The sequence below is a fragment of the Mycetomoellerius zeteki genome, unplaced genomic scaffold, assembly GCF_001594055.1.
Source record: "Mycetomoellerius zeteki isolate Tzet28-1 unplaced genomic scaffold, Tzet1.0 scaffold28, whole genome shotgun sequence".
Classification (NCBI taxonomy): domain Eukaryota; kingdom Metazoa; phylum Arthropoda; class Insecta; order Hymenoptera; family Formicidae; genus Mycetomoellerius; species Mycetomoellerius zeteki.
In genome coordinates, this window is record NW_017257260.1 from 793,408 (window position 1) to 810,934 (window position 17,527).

Here is a 17,527-nt window from a genome sequence, read left to right on the forward strand (position 1 = left end):
TATGTTTGCTCTTTAAAACTGTGTATTTCCGCCTCGTCTTCGGATGACTTCTTGTAAACGTGTACGCATATTGATGAAAGCTCTAATTAAAATCTGAGGAATTTCCTACCATATTTGATGTAATGCTGCTTCCAATTGTTGCAGATTTGTTGGCGATTCCTCTGATCTTTGTAATCTTCTTCCCATCATATCCCATACATGTTCAATGGGATTTAAATCCGCGCTCATTGATGGATGTGGTAGCATTTTTGATGTTGTTTTCTTCGAGGAAGTTAATTTGCTATTCTGGCAGCATATGGGTGAGCGTTGTCTTACATCAGGATAAAACATTGAGATGCTACCACATCCATCAATGAGCGCGGATCCTTTTCCAAGATTAAAGTATGCGCATTAATATGTATGTGTCCGTGAGGAGAAGTTTACGCCTAGAACGACAAAAAATTTCGAAATTGAGATCTTCATTTCTTATAAGAGTCCGATATGGCGTTCTAGTACTGTCATATCGTGACATCATTTGCTTTATATAAAAACTGTGCAATCTGTATTTACGAAATAGTAGTCCACAGACTAGTAGCAGAGAAACCTGAAAGTGGACATCCCGGCCTTTTTCGTGTACCAAACCTCGTAGGGTAATCATGTCTACGTTTTTTCAGTTTTTTTCCGTGGGACAAGGACGAACAATTAAAGTTGATTATTCGTCTTTGTCTAATCCACGTAATAGTATGGAAAAGAACCACAAAAACGTGGACATTACCCTACGAGTTTTGGTTCATGAAAAAGGCCGGGATATCCACTATTAGGTTTCTCTCTGCTAGTAGTTTGCACAAAGAAACAATGTGGAGTTCTTAGAATTGGACTTAAACGTCTAATTAAAATGTAATTATTATACGAAAATTATGTGTATACATATATACAGATAATATTGTTGTAGTAGTAAACAGGGTGTCCCAATAACTATATTAACATCTGAAATATCTTCTAATCTATAAGGTGTAGAGAAAAATTTATATGACCAAAATTATACGGTGTAAAGGGGGCTATGGTGATAATAATTTTTGTCCAGGTGGAGATACTTCGGAGATTTCAAGGTCAACTTCGTTTTTTTAAACGGAATTATATGATTTTTTTTACACACTATAATTCCTCTAATTATTCTGCATAAAAAAGTATTAAGATCATGGTACCGAAAAATCAATAGTTCATGACAGAGCTGGGATTTAGTTGCACATTTCGGTCGATTTTCAGATTGGTTCCTGCCTCTCACTTCACCAACCCACGCGCAGCCTAAATGCCGATCGGCAGGTTGGTGAAGTGAGGGGCAGGAACCAAGCTGAAAATCAGCCGAAATGTGCAACTAAATTCCAGCTCTGGTTTACGAGATATTTTATACCTTATTTTGATATATATTGACATAAAATGTGCCAGAATAAAGTATAAAATGTCTCATAAACTATTGATTTTTCGATACTTTTATCTTAATATTTTTATATGCAAAATAATTATAGGAATCATATTATGTAAAAAAATTTATATAATTCTATTTAAAAAAAAACGAAGTTGACCTTGAAATCTCTAAAGTGCCTCCACCTGGACAAAAATTATTATCATCATATAATAGCCTTCTTTACATCGTGTAATTTTGGTTATATAAATTTTTCTCTACACCTTATAGATTAGAAGATATTTCAAGTGGTAATAGTTGTTGGGACATCCTGTTATAGTAGTACGTACCCAGATAACAAAATGCCTGCAGAGTGCGCGCACGCGTACGTAATAATCGTCACAGTGTGCACACATCATGCAGATGCGTCTTCATTTGAGGCTCATATTACTCGCACGTGTTAGTGTTGAACGTATGCGGGCAACATGAAGCTCATATGAATGCTTCAATTGCGATTCATATCGCCTGCACCCATGAATGCCGTACGCGTGTGAGCGGTATGAATCTTAAATAAACTATTTTAAAAAATGTATATTTCAGTTTCATTTACTCGGTAAACATATTTGAAAAAAAGTACTATACTTTCATTTTGTAGCCTTTGGGACTTACTTCAAAAAATTATTTTATTAGAACATTTAAGAACTTTTCAATACTATGTCTTTTATTCTATTCTGTATAGTCTTTTAAATTCGAGAAAAAAAAAAAGATTTAACTCGCTATGTCCTTCTGCTGATGGTGCCGCGTACTGCTCGATGACGTATATGTGAATTTTCTGTTCAAAACAGGTTATATTGTATTTCTTAACCGATTTGAATGTTTCTTTAACAGATATATTTGGAAATAAATTCTAAAGTGAACTGTAAGAGCCGATTTTAGAGTTTCATTGTTTGTGCAAAAAATATTTAAATAAAATGATAAATTAGCATCTTTTCACTAAATAATTTTTTATCTGTGTGATTACAAGCATACTTTAATAACTTCGCTAAAAACGAATTCGATAAAAACGAATTCGATAAAAACGAATATTATCCCACATCATAAAAAAAGTAATAATTAAATAAATATTTAACTTAATTTTTATTAACAAATTATTGAAACAAATTACCTATGAATCTCCGCGCTTTTTCACAGAAATAATTGAACCAAAGTTATTATAATAATAATGATCTTTCATAAAACTTGATTGTAAGTTAATAATTTCTATTCTTGTAAACAATCAAACAAACAAATAGTAATTTTTAAATAACTTATTATAGATTACTTTTTATATTTAAATTAATTACATGTAGAATTATGCGAAAATTTAGAATATGAAATTATGTTAACAATGTAAATTGTTATTGTTAATAGCATCTATTGTAAAATAATAACCAAATTAGTTATTTCTTTCTTCTAAACATATAACTTTTTATTACATCTTTGAAGTAACTTTAGAAATAAATTTAATTATTATGTAATAATAAAGGAAAACCTTAATTATTACAAACAAATTGGTTAACAGTATGATCTTTTACGTTCGTACAATATGTCCCATAACACATGATTGTACAGTGTTATTTTTTACGCCCGCACTTGTATCCCCATCACGTTGTGAGTATGGCGCGGTGGCATTCTTTCACGACAGTGATAATCACGCGTGAGGGCAATATAAGCCCTCATGAATTGTTATCTGGGTAGTGATGTGTCAATGACATGTAAATTATCTGTGTGTAAGTTTTGCTTACACTATGACTAATCATCTTTAAGATCTCCTTAAGATGTCACGAACTAATCAAAGAGCCGTATTAGCACTTTAAGACATTATTTAAGACAGTCTTGAAATAAGAATGGATTATGAATATCACCCTATATAGTTTCTATGCCTCATCTCTAGTTTTGTAAGAAGACTCTAGACAATTAGCGAGATTCTTACTATAAAAACTCTATGGTCGGTTTGTATTTAGAGTTCTTCTATCTCTTACAGGGGCATATTTTTTTCTAGTGGACGGATTTTTATTAGCATTTGTATTTATATATGTATTTTTTGGTTCTATATTGATAAATCAATTGTGCTTAACTAAATTATGAAAAATTAATTTTTGAAAATAACAATTAAGGGTAAATATGCATTTTAGGTGACACATCACCGATTTAAATGTTCTTTAGATATGTTGTAAAGGAGAGTGTTCTGAGTGATTTCCTGCAAAAATTGAGTGTAAATAAATTTATTGCAAAAAATATTACATACCTCGGCCGGGAGTAGAATCTGGATCTCTGGCATTCCGTGCGAGCGTCTTAAGCATTATGCATTAAGACAAGTGTGTTATTGTTCTTATATATCGATTATTGCGAAGAAAATTACTAAGGCCTCGGTAGTCTAAAGACTTAGGACGCTCGCACGGAATGCAAGAGATTCAGGTTCGACTCTCGGCTGAGGTAATATTTTTCGCAATAAATTTATTTACAGTTTTTCAGTATATTAATATCATTCTAATAGGATGCCTGATTGAGCATCAAATTATTAAATTGCTTATCAATTTAATTTGTGACATTACTATAGTAGTTTAATTGCCTTTATAAGTCCGAAAAACCAATTCGGCGCGCAGTGCAATGACTACATATTTATTATATAACTTCACATAGAAATTATTCAAGCATCTAAGATTCAGCTTCAACCATTATAGGTTTTAAACGTTATAGGTTCTTACTTGTTGTATATTCACATATACGGTCTTAATAAATCGTTTATTATTATACAGGGTGTCCCATTTCAAAGGATTCACTCAAATATCTCAGAAACACTGAGTTAAATCGAAAAATGTTTCAAATAAAAATTTTGTGACTTCGAGGAAGACATAAGATGGTACCATTGGTTTGACCTTGGGTAGCGTCGTAAAGGTCAGAGCAAGGTCACTTTAAATTTTTTAAATAGAACCCTCCATTTTTTATTACATATTCTTGTAGCTTACCTCGAAAGCTTTCCAAAATACTATAATTAAGTTCATTTTCATTAAGTAGAAATGAATCTTAATACAATTCGTTAAAAAGTTATTTGTCAATAATTTTTTAACGAATGACGAGCGACGGCTAAAATTTGTTCAGGGTCAGTCGGGGTGATGATCTTGATAACATATATCAAGGTCATCGGGGTGGCCCGTATCTCTACATAATTACCTTACTATTTATTAATTACTATAAGAATTAGAAAGGACTTGATTTTTAAATATCACTCTTCTGATTTTACATTTATTTTACAATTGTGTGATAAGATCTTAATCAATGCAATAAAACAAAGGCTAATAATTGTATTTAGCATTAAAAGTGTTAAATATCTACTGTGAATCTGAGTCAAAACAATATTTAAATGATTCGATACAGTAAATGAATTAACTTGACTTAGGAAAAGCAGCAACATTTCGAGGTTTACTTCAATCGATCGGCCTTATTCGCCAAGACGGATCGTTAATTCTATTTCTACTAACTGCTCTAAAAATAATTTATTAATTCTGTTTTATTAGAACGTATATACTTTGTATCGCTTTGTATATAGTTCTATAATTTTTTTTCATCATAAAGTGTTAATTTAGTACTTGTATGGGTACACGTACCAGTCAATGTGCATATTAATTCGATAAATGAATGTATTCAGAAATAATAAAAAATTAGCACTTTTACTAACAGAAGCACATATTTTCATACCTGATTCAGTAAAAGTATATAGCACAAACAAAAGTGCATCAAAATTTAAATGAACGTTCTTGCTAGCAAATGTACGCATCAATCACATATAACATCTATGAATTTGATATGTCACGCCTGTTTGTAAATGTTTAATTTGCAATTAATTATTATTTACAGTTAAAGTTTTCATTTTCATTTTTTAAACATATTTTAAAAGATCGTGCCACACTATGAATATGTTACAATAAAAGCGTAAAATTTCCTAAATGTGAACGCGATGCTAATAAAAAAAAAAATGCATACATTATTTACTAACAACGAAAAGTACCCAAAGGTAATAGTACCGTAAGATATAAACTTAAGCTGATGAGCCAATCAGAATTTTGCTTTAGGTCTACGTAATCTAACGGAAATGGAAATAACAGTAAACTTATCCATAACCTCGCAATAAGACGAATTTCAACCAACTAAAACTCACTTATGGATAAATTTACTGCTATTTCTATTTCCGTCAGATTACGTAGATTTAAAACAGTATTCTGATTGGTTCATCGACTTAAGTTTTCGCCTTACGCTTACTGTTACAGAAATTTGTCTGCGAGAGCCCTAAGGAAATCAACGTGTTGGATTGGTTACTGCTTACACAGCTTAAGTTTTTTTGTGATGATTCTTAGATTGTTAACTCTTGAAAAAGTAGTCTTCAATGATATTGATTTATACGCACGCGTCAAGTGGTAACCCTGAAAGATGGAAAGAAATGCACCATGTTTGTATATGTATTAGCATTAATATATGTGGAAATAGTATATGTAGAAGTCCTGGGTGATATCATAATGTAAGAATTAGAGACCCGATTTTATAAGGGTGCGTTCATACCTTGACGGAAAAGCAGAAAGCGGAAAAGCAGCATCCAATCAGAACTCGCACTGGTAATCGACAATTTCGGCTTTTTGTACTATACTACTTACTACCAGCGCGAATTGTGATTGATCACTGTTTTTCCGCTTTCTGCTTTTCCATCAAGATATGAACGCGCCCTAACTCTTAACGATACTGTCGATACCGTCATATTGCACAGGTATTATGTAATGATGATTAACGCAAATCGTCAATATAAAATTTCAACTGGATAATAATTGGTGTTTTTTATTTGGTGACACAAATCGACACAAGCATTATTCTATCTTTCTTAAAATTCAATGAGTAACAAAAATAGGAAGATATTCATGTCAACTTGTGTCACTAAATGGAAAGCAATGATATCCGGCTATCCGGTCGGATAGTAAAAAAGTATCGGATAATGCCGGATACCGGATATTTCTCGATGCGTTTCTATTTTATACCATAATCAATTTTATATTTACGTTTGATAAACACATAATATACCAACATGTGTTTATTGGAAACATCTTCGTATTAGTATTGGGTTGGAGAAAAAATTCTGCGGAATTTTGTTAGCTCAAAATTATTATATAGAGAATATATTCGTTGCGAAATTTTCGACTATCTGACGTGAAAACTTAAAGTTTTTCCTAAAAGTTCGTTTTTGAAAAATGTTTCTACGACTTTTTGTTACCAAGTTACACGCGGATTAAATAAAAGAGCATTCTGATTTTGATTGCTCATAACTCCGTTAAAAATCATTGTATATAAAATCATATTGCAATTAAAAAAACAGATTCTTAAAGCTGAAACGTTGCTCTATCGAATAGTATCATGTTAATTTTTTAAATGTAAAATATATAGAATCAAAGTCAGAATGCTCCTTTTTACTTAACTCGCGAATAACTCAACAAAAAAAATTGTAGAAACATTTTTTAAAAACGATTTTGTAAGGAAAACTCCAAACTTTCACGATATAGATAGTAAAAAATTTTTGCAAATTTTTTGGCACGTGACAGACCCACAAAATGAGAAAAAAAATTTCCCTTTTTTTCAGCTCGCAGTTTTATATATATAAAAATTGAAAAACTCACATAAATTCAAAAAATATAGTAACCATTCGAAAGTAGAGATTTCAAGCTTTAAAACCCTTTTTTCAATTTAAATTTTAATCATTTTTAACGAAAATATTGTATATATAATTTTGAGCTAACAAAATACCGCAGAACTTTTCCTCTAACCCAATATTTTCAACTCAAAAGAGAGACGTTATCTCAGGAACATGTTCTTAATAAGTAATGTGATAATTGCAGGGTTATCTCTCTCCCTCTCTCTCTCTCTCTCTCTCTCTCTCTCTCTCTCTTCTCTCTCTCTTTCTCTCTTTTAACATTGTTTTTATATAATTATACTTAGTGAAATATTGTATTTATGTTTTATTGTAATAAGGATTTGAGAAATACGATTATGCTCTTTGACTGCGAAAAACTTTCTCTTTACACAATTATTATCATACAAGATAATATCATAATTCGCGGTATTATCTAATGTTTTTAGATGGTGACGACTATTTGTCTATGCTAACATGACAATGAAACGCTGAAGAATTTTCCTTTCATAAAAATGGGTGAAGAAGGTCGTACCCGTGGATGAATGTTAGTAAAAGTTGACGGGACGTACCTACACAACGAATAGCAAAAGCCTGCCTCGTCCATTACGATCAGCTACATATCTCACATTAAGGTACATCAATATATGTATATGCATTAAAATAATAGTGCACTATGATCCTGATAGCAAATTGCGGGCAAATTGATAGCAAACTCGAGTAGATTTCCACTACATAACTATAGCCATATGTATCTGCATTTGGCTATGGATCTGTCGACAAAGCCTGTAGACATGTTATGCCAGAAGATTGGTGAGTCTGCTGACATAATTTGACAGCAGATTGAGAGTCAAAATCGCGCAGAGCCTGCTGACATCATCTGACGACAGATTGGCAGCAGAAACCGAGCAAGATCTATCATTTTTTTCTAAATCTACTCGTTTTCTGATAAGAAATTTTTCACACATAACTGTACATAAACGGTCATATATAATAATTATGCATAATTATGCAGAGTGTTCGGTAAAGACCGTAACAATGCTTAAGAATAGATTTCTGAGATCATTTTGAGACGAAAATTTTAATATTAAAATGTTGAAGCTTTAATAGTTTTTAAATTATAGTTTTAAAGGATCGGGAAAAAACCCAATTTTTCCAAAAAAGCGGATTTTTTCGGTTTTTTTCTCAAGGGTAGAAAAATTCATTTTGGAAAAATTCACGCGTGCTCGTAAAACCTACCACGTTTTCTTCTCGGTTCTTTCCGTAAAGAAAATAATTGCATATAGGGTACACAGCGAGATAAGTTAACATAAATTTTGAAATTGTATAAAAGATTGAGGTCGCATAATGTATTCAATAAAACATACAAAACATACACTATTGCACCATTAATGTAAGAATTAAAAATATAGAGTCCAAACATCATGTTTATATGATAATAGTAGGTTTAGAAAATAATTTGGATTTAAACTGAATTCGTAACAAAATATTTGAAAAAAAAAAGGTACAAAGAGACACTTCAGGAGTTTATTAGGCCGGAGTGTGACAAACTAGAATTAAAAATCTGTCTACTTAAGCTTTGCGATATACTAAAGGAAGGTTAAATTAGGTTTTACTATAAAAATAGGATAATTAAAAAATTTTAATTAAAATAATGCTACATAATTTCATAGATCGCATTAATTTTATAAAGGAATTTAGAAGTTACTTATTATGTCTTTTACATAGCAAAACCAGTAATTTTTCCAAAAAACTAATTTTCCGGAAAAAACCGAAATTTTTCCGGTTTTTTTCCAGCAATTTGAAAAAAGCGGCTTTTTTAGAACTATATTTTAAATTATAAGTATTTAAAGGTATCGAATCATACTGTCTGAAGTTCAGATGTGATACAACGAAAAATTCTACCGCACCTAAGTGCGCGAATTTTAGGCGGTATGATTCGCCAACTTTAAATGCCTATAATTTAAGAACTACACTCATAAAAAAATGGGCCATTAAATTTTAGCACAAATTTTTAATATTTTCAAATAGCGATAACTTAATTAAAAAATCATCGTATCGAGATGAACCACAGTTCAATTAAAGCTTGAACATTCCCCTTGATGACCATGGAGATCAAATTTAAGTTACACAAAATGTAATACAAAATGGCGGACATTGAAGGCGGACATCGAAAAATAGTTAAAAAACTTTTTCTTTAAACTGTTGCACTGCTCAGGAGAATCGGCTGCATGGCACAAAAGTGTATGAGTTTTTAAGCTCATTAATTTTCAAACAAATCCATATTTGGAACATTTTTTTTTACGATTTTTTTTTACAAAGTTATACCGTTTTAAAGAAAATGTTACAAAACAGACAACTTTTTTTAAAAAATTCAATATAATTCAGAAACAAATTATTGTAGGAAACTTTATCAGAAAGGAAATTAAAGTGTAAACTTCAAATTTTAACTCTTTTCATTTTGTGTAAGTGCGTGCGTGTACATAGGGGAGACCGGGGACAAAAGTAACATTTTTACTTTGAAGTGTTATAACAGTTAAAATATAATATTTACATTAAAAAAATATGTAGTCTTTAGTTGTGGAATTTATTTAGCTACAAAATTTTTTTTTTAATTTTTTAATTTTTAATTTTTTTATGTAACTAGAAAAAAGTTATGTTTGTTTAAAGACTGAGGAATTTTGTTACAACCGTTATTATTAAAACATATTAAGAGATAATACATTATATCTTCTATACGTTATAAAGAAAAAAAAATTTTAGATTTTGTGCACGCAATAAAACTTACTTGATGCATGAAAAAAATAATTTCTATTCCTGCACTCGTGCTGCGAGAACCAGCGACATAACGAACGATTCAATACCGATCTGTCTACAGAATTTTACCATGCAGCCGCATACACATATCTATTATAATTTAAGAAATATTAACGATATTACTATTGTCCCCTTGTTACTTTTATCCCCGGTCTCCCCTACATTATGTTCCCAATAAACACAATGTTATATGTACATTATATGTAACATTGTGTTTACTAGAAATATAATGTACGTACACGCACGCACTTACACAAAATTAAAGAGTTAAAATTTGAAATTTACGCTTTAATTTCCTTTCTGATAAAGTTTCCTATAATAATTTGTTCATTTTTTTCGGGTTGCTACTGTTAATAATAACTATTACAAAATAATATCCAAATTAGTGTTATTTTAAACGTATAACTTTTTTATTTTATCTTTGAGGTAATTTTATTAGATATATTTATTTTTTATTATAGGAATAAATTTAATTGTTACATTATGTTTAATAAACAAAAATATTAATTGTTATAAAATTTGTTAACACGATTTTTTACGTTTGTACAATATGCCCCATCATACATGATTGTACACAGTGACATCTTTTATGCTCGCACTTGAGCTCCCATCATATTGTAAAGGTGACGTGATGGCATTCTTGCACGCACGACGTGATAATCACACGTGAGGACAATACGAACTGTAACGAATTGGTCGTGGCGGGCATGCGTATGATAATGACAGATCTTGCCCAATTTTTATGTTAGCAAATTTTTCCTGATTCTTGTCATCAATTTGTTGTCTAGTTATGTCAACAAGATTTGTTCGATTTTTGCCGACAATTTGCCATCAGATTATCAGGTCAGCAAGTAATTTAATTTAAACATAGGCGAAAACCGAGCAAAATCAAGATGTTCGCAGTTTCTCAATTTTTATTATAAAAATTACAAAACCTTAGCGAAACTAGTTTCAACTTTACTGTAGTCTTCTTCAGCCGCAAATTAATTAGTTACATCAATTTTTATATATTACATACTTGACGGTCAGTTAGTCGGTTCGAGATACAATGTACCAATGAAAGACTTTCTGAATTCTTCTCTCTGTCCACAATCACATTAATCGTTTTTATACGATAAAAGTTACATTTTCAACATTTTTTTCTCTCTCATTTCATCGTTAATCTATCCTATAATTTTATATACGTTAAGTTCGGTACTTGAACCTTATTATATAAAGAAATTAGACATTTCTATAACTCGATTTACTAAAAAACTACCTTAAACAGTGCCGGCAAACTTGATTTCTCTTATTTGCGTATAATTTCCACAACCTTTGCTCAATAATATAATGATAAAGATTTTTTCTCTGCCGACATTAGCTGTTCCACTGTTTTTTCATTCTAGGTTAATAGACATCAATTCTAACGCAAGTTAAAGAACGCCACGTTTTTTATGGAAAAATGACCCGGTCGAATTATTCCATTACAAAACAGTTGTTCCTTTTATATGATTCTGAATAAATGTTTTTATTGCCACAACTACAGAAAATCAAAAGATAAACTCTAAAATTAAAATATAAAACTCTGGCGGAGTTGGGATATATAGTCGATTCTCATATTTAAGACCGTATTAAGTGCAGTCTTAAGGTGTCATAAACCAATCATAGGCCGTTATTCATAGTCGATTCTTATATTTAAGATTGTCGTAAGTACAATCTTAGATGTCATGAATCAGTCAGAAGGTGGTATTCTGTTCTTTTAAATTCGTTTTAAGTAATGTCTTAATAAAATGTTAATACGGCTCTCTAATTGGTTCATGACATTCTAAGACTACTTAAGACGGTCCTAAATATAAGATATAAATATAAGATTTATCCAGAGAGCCGTATTAGCATTTTAAAACGATTTTGAAATAAGAACGGATTATGAATACCATATTAGTAGTAAGACATTACTTAAAACAATCACATGAAATAAGAAAATCATGAATACTGATCAAGAATCTGAGTGTTTGCCATATATTTTATAAAGTAATTTGATGCTTTCTTTTACGTATAAGTAGATACACGTGCGCATGATTTGTGATTATATTGTATTATAGAGCTTTGTGTGTGTGTTTGTGTGTGTGTGTGTGTGTGTGCGCGCGCGCGTGTGTCACGCTGTATTTATGTATCAATTTCAATAGCAGAATTGATAGAAACGAGCATAAAATATATAGGTTAAAATTTGTGAGGCCACACAAAAGGTAAAACATGAAGAAAGCGTTGCATGAAAACGAGTCACTTACAGATTCTCAGAATGGAACAGGTTAAGCCATGTGACGTACTCTATGTTCCATACCGCAACGCTCTGTATTGATCGGACGACATCAGCTGTATGCTAGTAGCGTTTATACCAGGAAGGACGCCCGCCACGGCGGCCTGATTACCACTGCCCACTCCACTTGCTTACAGTGTCCTCTTTTCCTTTCTCTTGTACAATAATGTCAATGTGTCACTATTATAATGCTTCTAAACAATGGCATAAGAATTAATTCAATATAAAGAATTGAAATTATTTTATCCATTTATAAAATGTATATTCTTTACATTCTTTCTTTGGTTTTAATATTTAATCACATTAGAACCTGAAATTAAAATTTAAAGAGTAATTAAAATTTAAAGAATATTAGAGATAGATAGAGTATACACACGATAAATATACATATAGGAAGGTTCCAGATGCGCACGAAAAATATCGGACACAGCAGGTTAATTGTTCCAATCGGACACAGTCTCAATCGGTCCGTTTCAACCTGTGTCCAATTGGAACTGTGTCCGATGGTAGTTGTCGTATGTTCCTTTCAATCTGTGTCCGATTGGAACTGTGATTCTTCTTCATCTGTTCTTAAAATTATTATTATGTAGCACGAAATTTTCGGATTCTATTGACAAACCGATGAATATATCTCGGAGTCTAGAATTTAAACTACGATGTTGTAAATTACAGAGAGAGAAAAAATTTTTTTTAAAACTCCTACCTTCCGTTCATACTAGATTCATACTAATTCTTGACTTGAACTATCAATCTGGAACAGTTTTTATAACATAAATGGAGAACAGCCACCTCCGATGACCTTGACCTTGACAACATATGTCAAGGTCAAGATCATCGGAGGTGGCTCCCCTTTTCTGAATATTTATCAAAAAATGTTATAAAAATGGGCAAAGACTCTCCTTACCTCCCCTCACAGTCAATAAATAATCATAAAAGGAATGTAAAGTGAAGGCTTACTCAGGCAAGAAACACACGATTTGACAGCTGTTGAAAGTAGTGAAAAATATGCTTTTACGTATAAAATTCCAAGATAATTTGAATCTTCGTCCATTTTTACGACTTTGATAAGTACGAGACAGTTTTACAAATAAGCATATAATAACGAAATGACGCGCAAAAAAAATTTCGCCAACACGTTATTTTTCATGCCTATTAATTCAGCCTTTTATCGTGATGCGGTACTGTAACAGTGTGAGTGCCAAAGCTCTAGATCAGAGCTGCCCAAGGTCGGTGTTTTTTGGTTTGAAATTGAATAATGTGTCGGTATTCACATCGTTCCTACTTCTTACTTTATTGGTGTTTTGTCGTAGCGTGCGACGCTCGGTCTCAGGGACGACACTAGTTTGAAATCGTTAAAAGTTTTTGACCTATGTCTTTCACTATGTTTAAAAGTATTCTGTTATTCATATTTTTATAGTTAAATGTATTATGAATAATAGTATCTTATAATATTAGTAACAGAATAAACGTAGCGGAAAACACAGGTCAAAAACTTTTAACGATTTCAGATGTGTCGTCCATGAGACTGAGCATCGCACGCTATGACAAAACAGCAATGAAGTAAGGAGTAGGAACGGTAATTAGTGTGAATACCGACACATTTCAATTTCAAACCAAAAAACACCGACTTTGGAGCTCTGCTCTAGATATATCAAACCAGCGCCTCCATTTTCGATTTATTAACCATATCATATATCAATAATATGATATGGCGCTTATTGGTCTACAGGCCACTAGGTCCAAAATGGCGATCGAAATAGCCAATAGAAAAATTGTCGGCATTTCGGGTTAGATAAAAGGATTGCGCTACTTTGGTATATCTAGTGTAAAGTCGATGGGAAAATTGAAGTGACGTATCTTTGGAGCCAAAATGGCGAGTGCAGATATTGCATTTAATGTGATGTATCTATATATATCAAGTGCAATCAAAAGTGCAATCCTAACCTGATTACATTCATACATAAGTTTGAAATAACCGCGTCATGGAGCCAAAATGATGGCAGTTTGCGATACTTTGTTAATCTAGTGACTTTAATCTAGAGCTTTAGTCAGTGCCACCAGTCGGCGACCTGGCGTAAGCACGTAAGTGGCAGTAGCCACACACGCATGTCCGAGTGCTCGCCTTCGGTGCGCCGAGAGCGAACGAGACAGTGAAAGATCTAGATTTCTTTCGCTTTAGTTACTTGTTTTAAAGTGATCCTAAAGCCGTCTGTATTACGTACTAAATCATATAATCTTTTTTATAACAAATATCTTTTTTCTCTTTCACAGATTCGAAAATTCTTTTTCAGGATTAAAGTATACGCATTAATATGTGTTTGTGAGGTGGAGTTTATGCCGAGAACGAAAATTTTGAAATTGATATATTTTTTATCATTACTTAGTGTAACATAGCGTCTCAAGCTGTTAAGTTGTGACAACATTTGCTTGGTACGAAGGTTTTGCAAAAAATGATTACGAAATGATGTTTGAAAATGTATTTTAAAGCTTAAAGTTATAACTTTCGAATGCTACAAAAATTATGTTTCTATGTAAACATTTATTACAAACGGTACTAATTTGAAGTGGATTTTGCAAAATTAAGAAAATAAACTTTGTCTTTGATGACGAGCACGGATAAAAAATTTTATCAGTTCTGTGCCCTGAAAAAGAAAACATTATTTTGCTTTTTAAATGTACCTTTGACATTTTATAAAATGAAAAAAATTTCTCTTGAAACATTTAGTACAAATGTCGAAAACTAAAACATTTTTGTGTAAAACACATATTTTACATTATTATGTGGTCTTTTTGATCGGGATTTTCGAAATGATATTATCATTTCTTAAAAAAATAATGTTCACCGCCGACATTAGCGTTACCCAATGTACGCCACGTGGAGTTGCTGGACGGAAAAATAATGTTCTCTTTTTCAGGGCACGGCACTGAGGAGATTTTTATTCTGTGCTCGTCATCAAAGTTTGAGTTTATTTTTTTAATTTTACAAGATCCACTTCAAATTAGCAACGTTTGTAATAAAATTTTTACATAGAAACGTGATTCGAAGCATTCGAAAGTTATGACTTTAAGTTTTAAAACGCTTTTTCAAACATAGCTTCGTAATTTTTCGCAAAGATACGTAAACTTTAAATTTGGGCTTTTAACGTTAATTCTAAATGATCTTTTAACTTCAAGATAGAGTAACTTCTTCGAAAATGGTCATAACGATATTTTTCAAAAAGCATTTTAAAAGTTGAAATCTCTTCTTTCGAAATCGGTAATTAATATTTCAATCTAACTGACTTTTTATAGAGCTATAGGGACAAATGAATATCCGTCAAATCTAAAAATTTTGTACAAATTTTACAAAAGTCTATGGCGTGAAGTAAAAATCACACAAAAAGGCGGTTTACAGCAGAAAGAGTGATTCTTTATTTTCAATTTGTTTTTTTATTGAACATTGTATGATTTTTTTTCACTGATTGTGAATTATTCAACATTGAAGCAAAAGTGATCATTTTTAACAACACGGATTTTTGTAATCGGTTTTTTTGGCTACACTACCATTTTTTTGTATAATGTAACTTCAAGTCAATTTGTTACATTGAAATATATTTTCTAATAAAATATGTATTTAAGTAAAAATCTCCGTCAAAGCTATATAATGGACCTCTTCAGAATTCACAATATACTATATAAAATTAATGCAAAGTGTTCTCTGTGTATGTGCAGATAGCAGTAGCAAATAAGGTATACTTAGCTCCGAGACACTACTGTTTCCCCAGATATGTTAAATTAATACTAAAATTGATATAAAAGCGTAATGAACCCATATAGTGTTTATGCACAGTGCATTTCATTAAATACACATGGTAGTTAAATTATTAATAGTATTATGAAGTTATTAAAGCTATCATGCAGTTTTAATGAGACATATAGTAATGTATCTAAAAAGCTAGCCTATTCTAAAAGATTTTTTTAAACTAAAATGTAAAATAATATTTCTGACAGTATAGTAAAAAATTATAATAAATTATTTTTTAATTACGAACAATAAGTTTTTAAACAATTTTATTTTTGCAAAAAGAAGAAAACAAATTCAAATTTATAATAGTAATCAAGATATTTTAACGTCAAGATATTACTTTTCTGTTTCAGATGACATAGAATGGGTTGGGTGGCGCTAGGGCGGTGTGCGAGTGGTGGCGGCCGCCTCTCATCTATCCTCTCGCTATCTCTCACCTCCTTCGTGAGTTCCTTAATCTTCACATCCCTTTGTATCCTCACACTTGCCCTTACACTCGTCTCTCTCGTTCGTGCCGAAGACATGTACGTATAGCACATAATAAGATAATCGCCATATACGAATTGCCTCTTAGCTTCTCGAACATCCTCCTATTATAATATGCTATTATTATGATCCGAACACTGAGATGCCAAGAATTGTGAAGTGACAAATGGGATGAGCCATAACTCATTCGAAAGGGAAGATTGTACTAACACTGTAAAAGGGTTTGGGTTGATGGGCTTTTGAATTTGAGAAATCTACAATTGAAGTTGGACGTCCGATCAATTGTACGATAAGTATTAGGACTGTGGGTCGTAAACAAGAAAACGCGGCATAGCTGAACGGATTGTGGTGCACGATTATACTTTTTCATATCCAGTCAACTCAGCTGATATAAAAAAATACGTTTTTCTTATTTTTGTCCATAGAACAACATAGTAAAAGCTTATTTAAATCGGAGGGGGACCGTTGGTTGTGTTTCCTTGTCAATAAAGCACACAGTCTCGACCTTGCACAAATTGTAAATAAAAATTAAGTGAAATTTTATTTATCAGAAGGTAAAAAGAATGTGCTTTCAACTGAGTAATAACATCATAAAAAATCATGAAAAATTTTGAAGAGGGTAACCAAATAATAGTGATAGATGAAGTACTAAAGAAGAGGAAAAAGAAAGAAAAGAAAGAAAATGTATAGAAAATGACTTTTGTAATAATTAGCTGTGATTAGTACTATGTTCGTGATTACCCCATGGTTGTCGGGAAATCACGAACAGCTAAGGTTTTGTTTTGTTATTAAAAATTTATTTTATGTTCAAATCTAATAAAAAATGACGGTAGACGTAAATAAACAAATAATTGATGTATAATTATAAGCAATTAAAAAAGTTATTTCTTACTTGGCTTTTGTTTTATTTCATTTTCTGCTTAGGTATTCGTATTTACTACTCTCTCCTAACAAGATATTAATTACCGAAAATCGCTGAATATTGGTTTTCGATAATTTTTTACTCAAATACTATCAATTTTACAGAAAAAAAAAACAAAAAGAGATAAAAATTAT

The 17,527-nt window shown here is 31.5% G+C and overlaps 1 protein-coding gene across 9 annotated transcripts in view; it reads left to right on the top strand.

The window, feature by feature from the left end:
- pHCl-1 (pH-sensitive chloride channel 1) overlaps window positions 1-17,527 on the top strand; it is a 128,314-nt gene that overhangs the window by 8,923 nt on the left and 101,864 nt on the right. For 8 of the 9 annotated variants that reach the window (XM_018450384.1, XM_018450385.1, XM_018450389.1 and 5 more), the window contains 2 exons: window positions 7,538-7,723; window positions 16,339-16,509. In XM_018450384.1, coding sequence (XP_018305886.1) covers window positions 16,349-16,509 — 161 coding nt within the window. In that variant the 5' untranslated portion in view covers window positions 7,538-7,723; window positions 16,339-16,348. The remainder of the gene's footprint in view (window positions 1-7,537; window positions 7,724-16,338; window positions 16,510-17,527) is intronic. The other variant, XM_018450383.1, reaches the window with a different exon arrangement.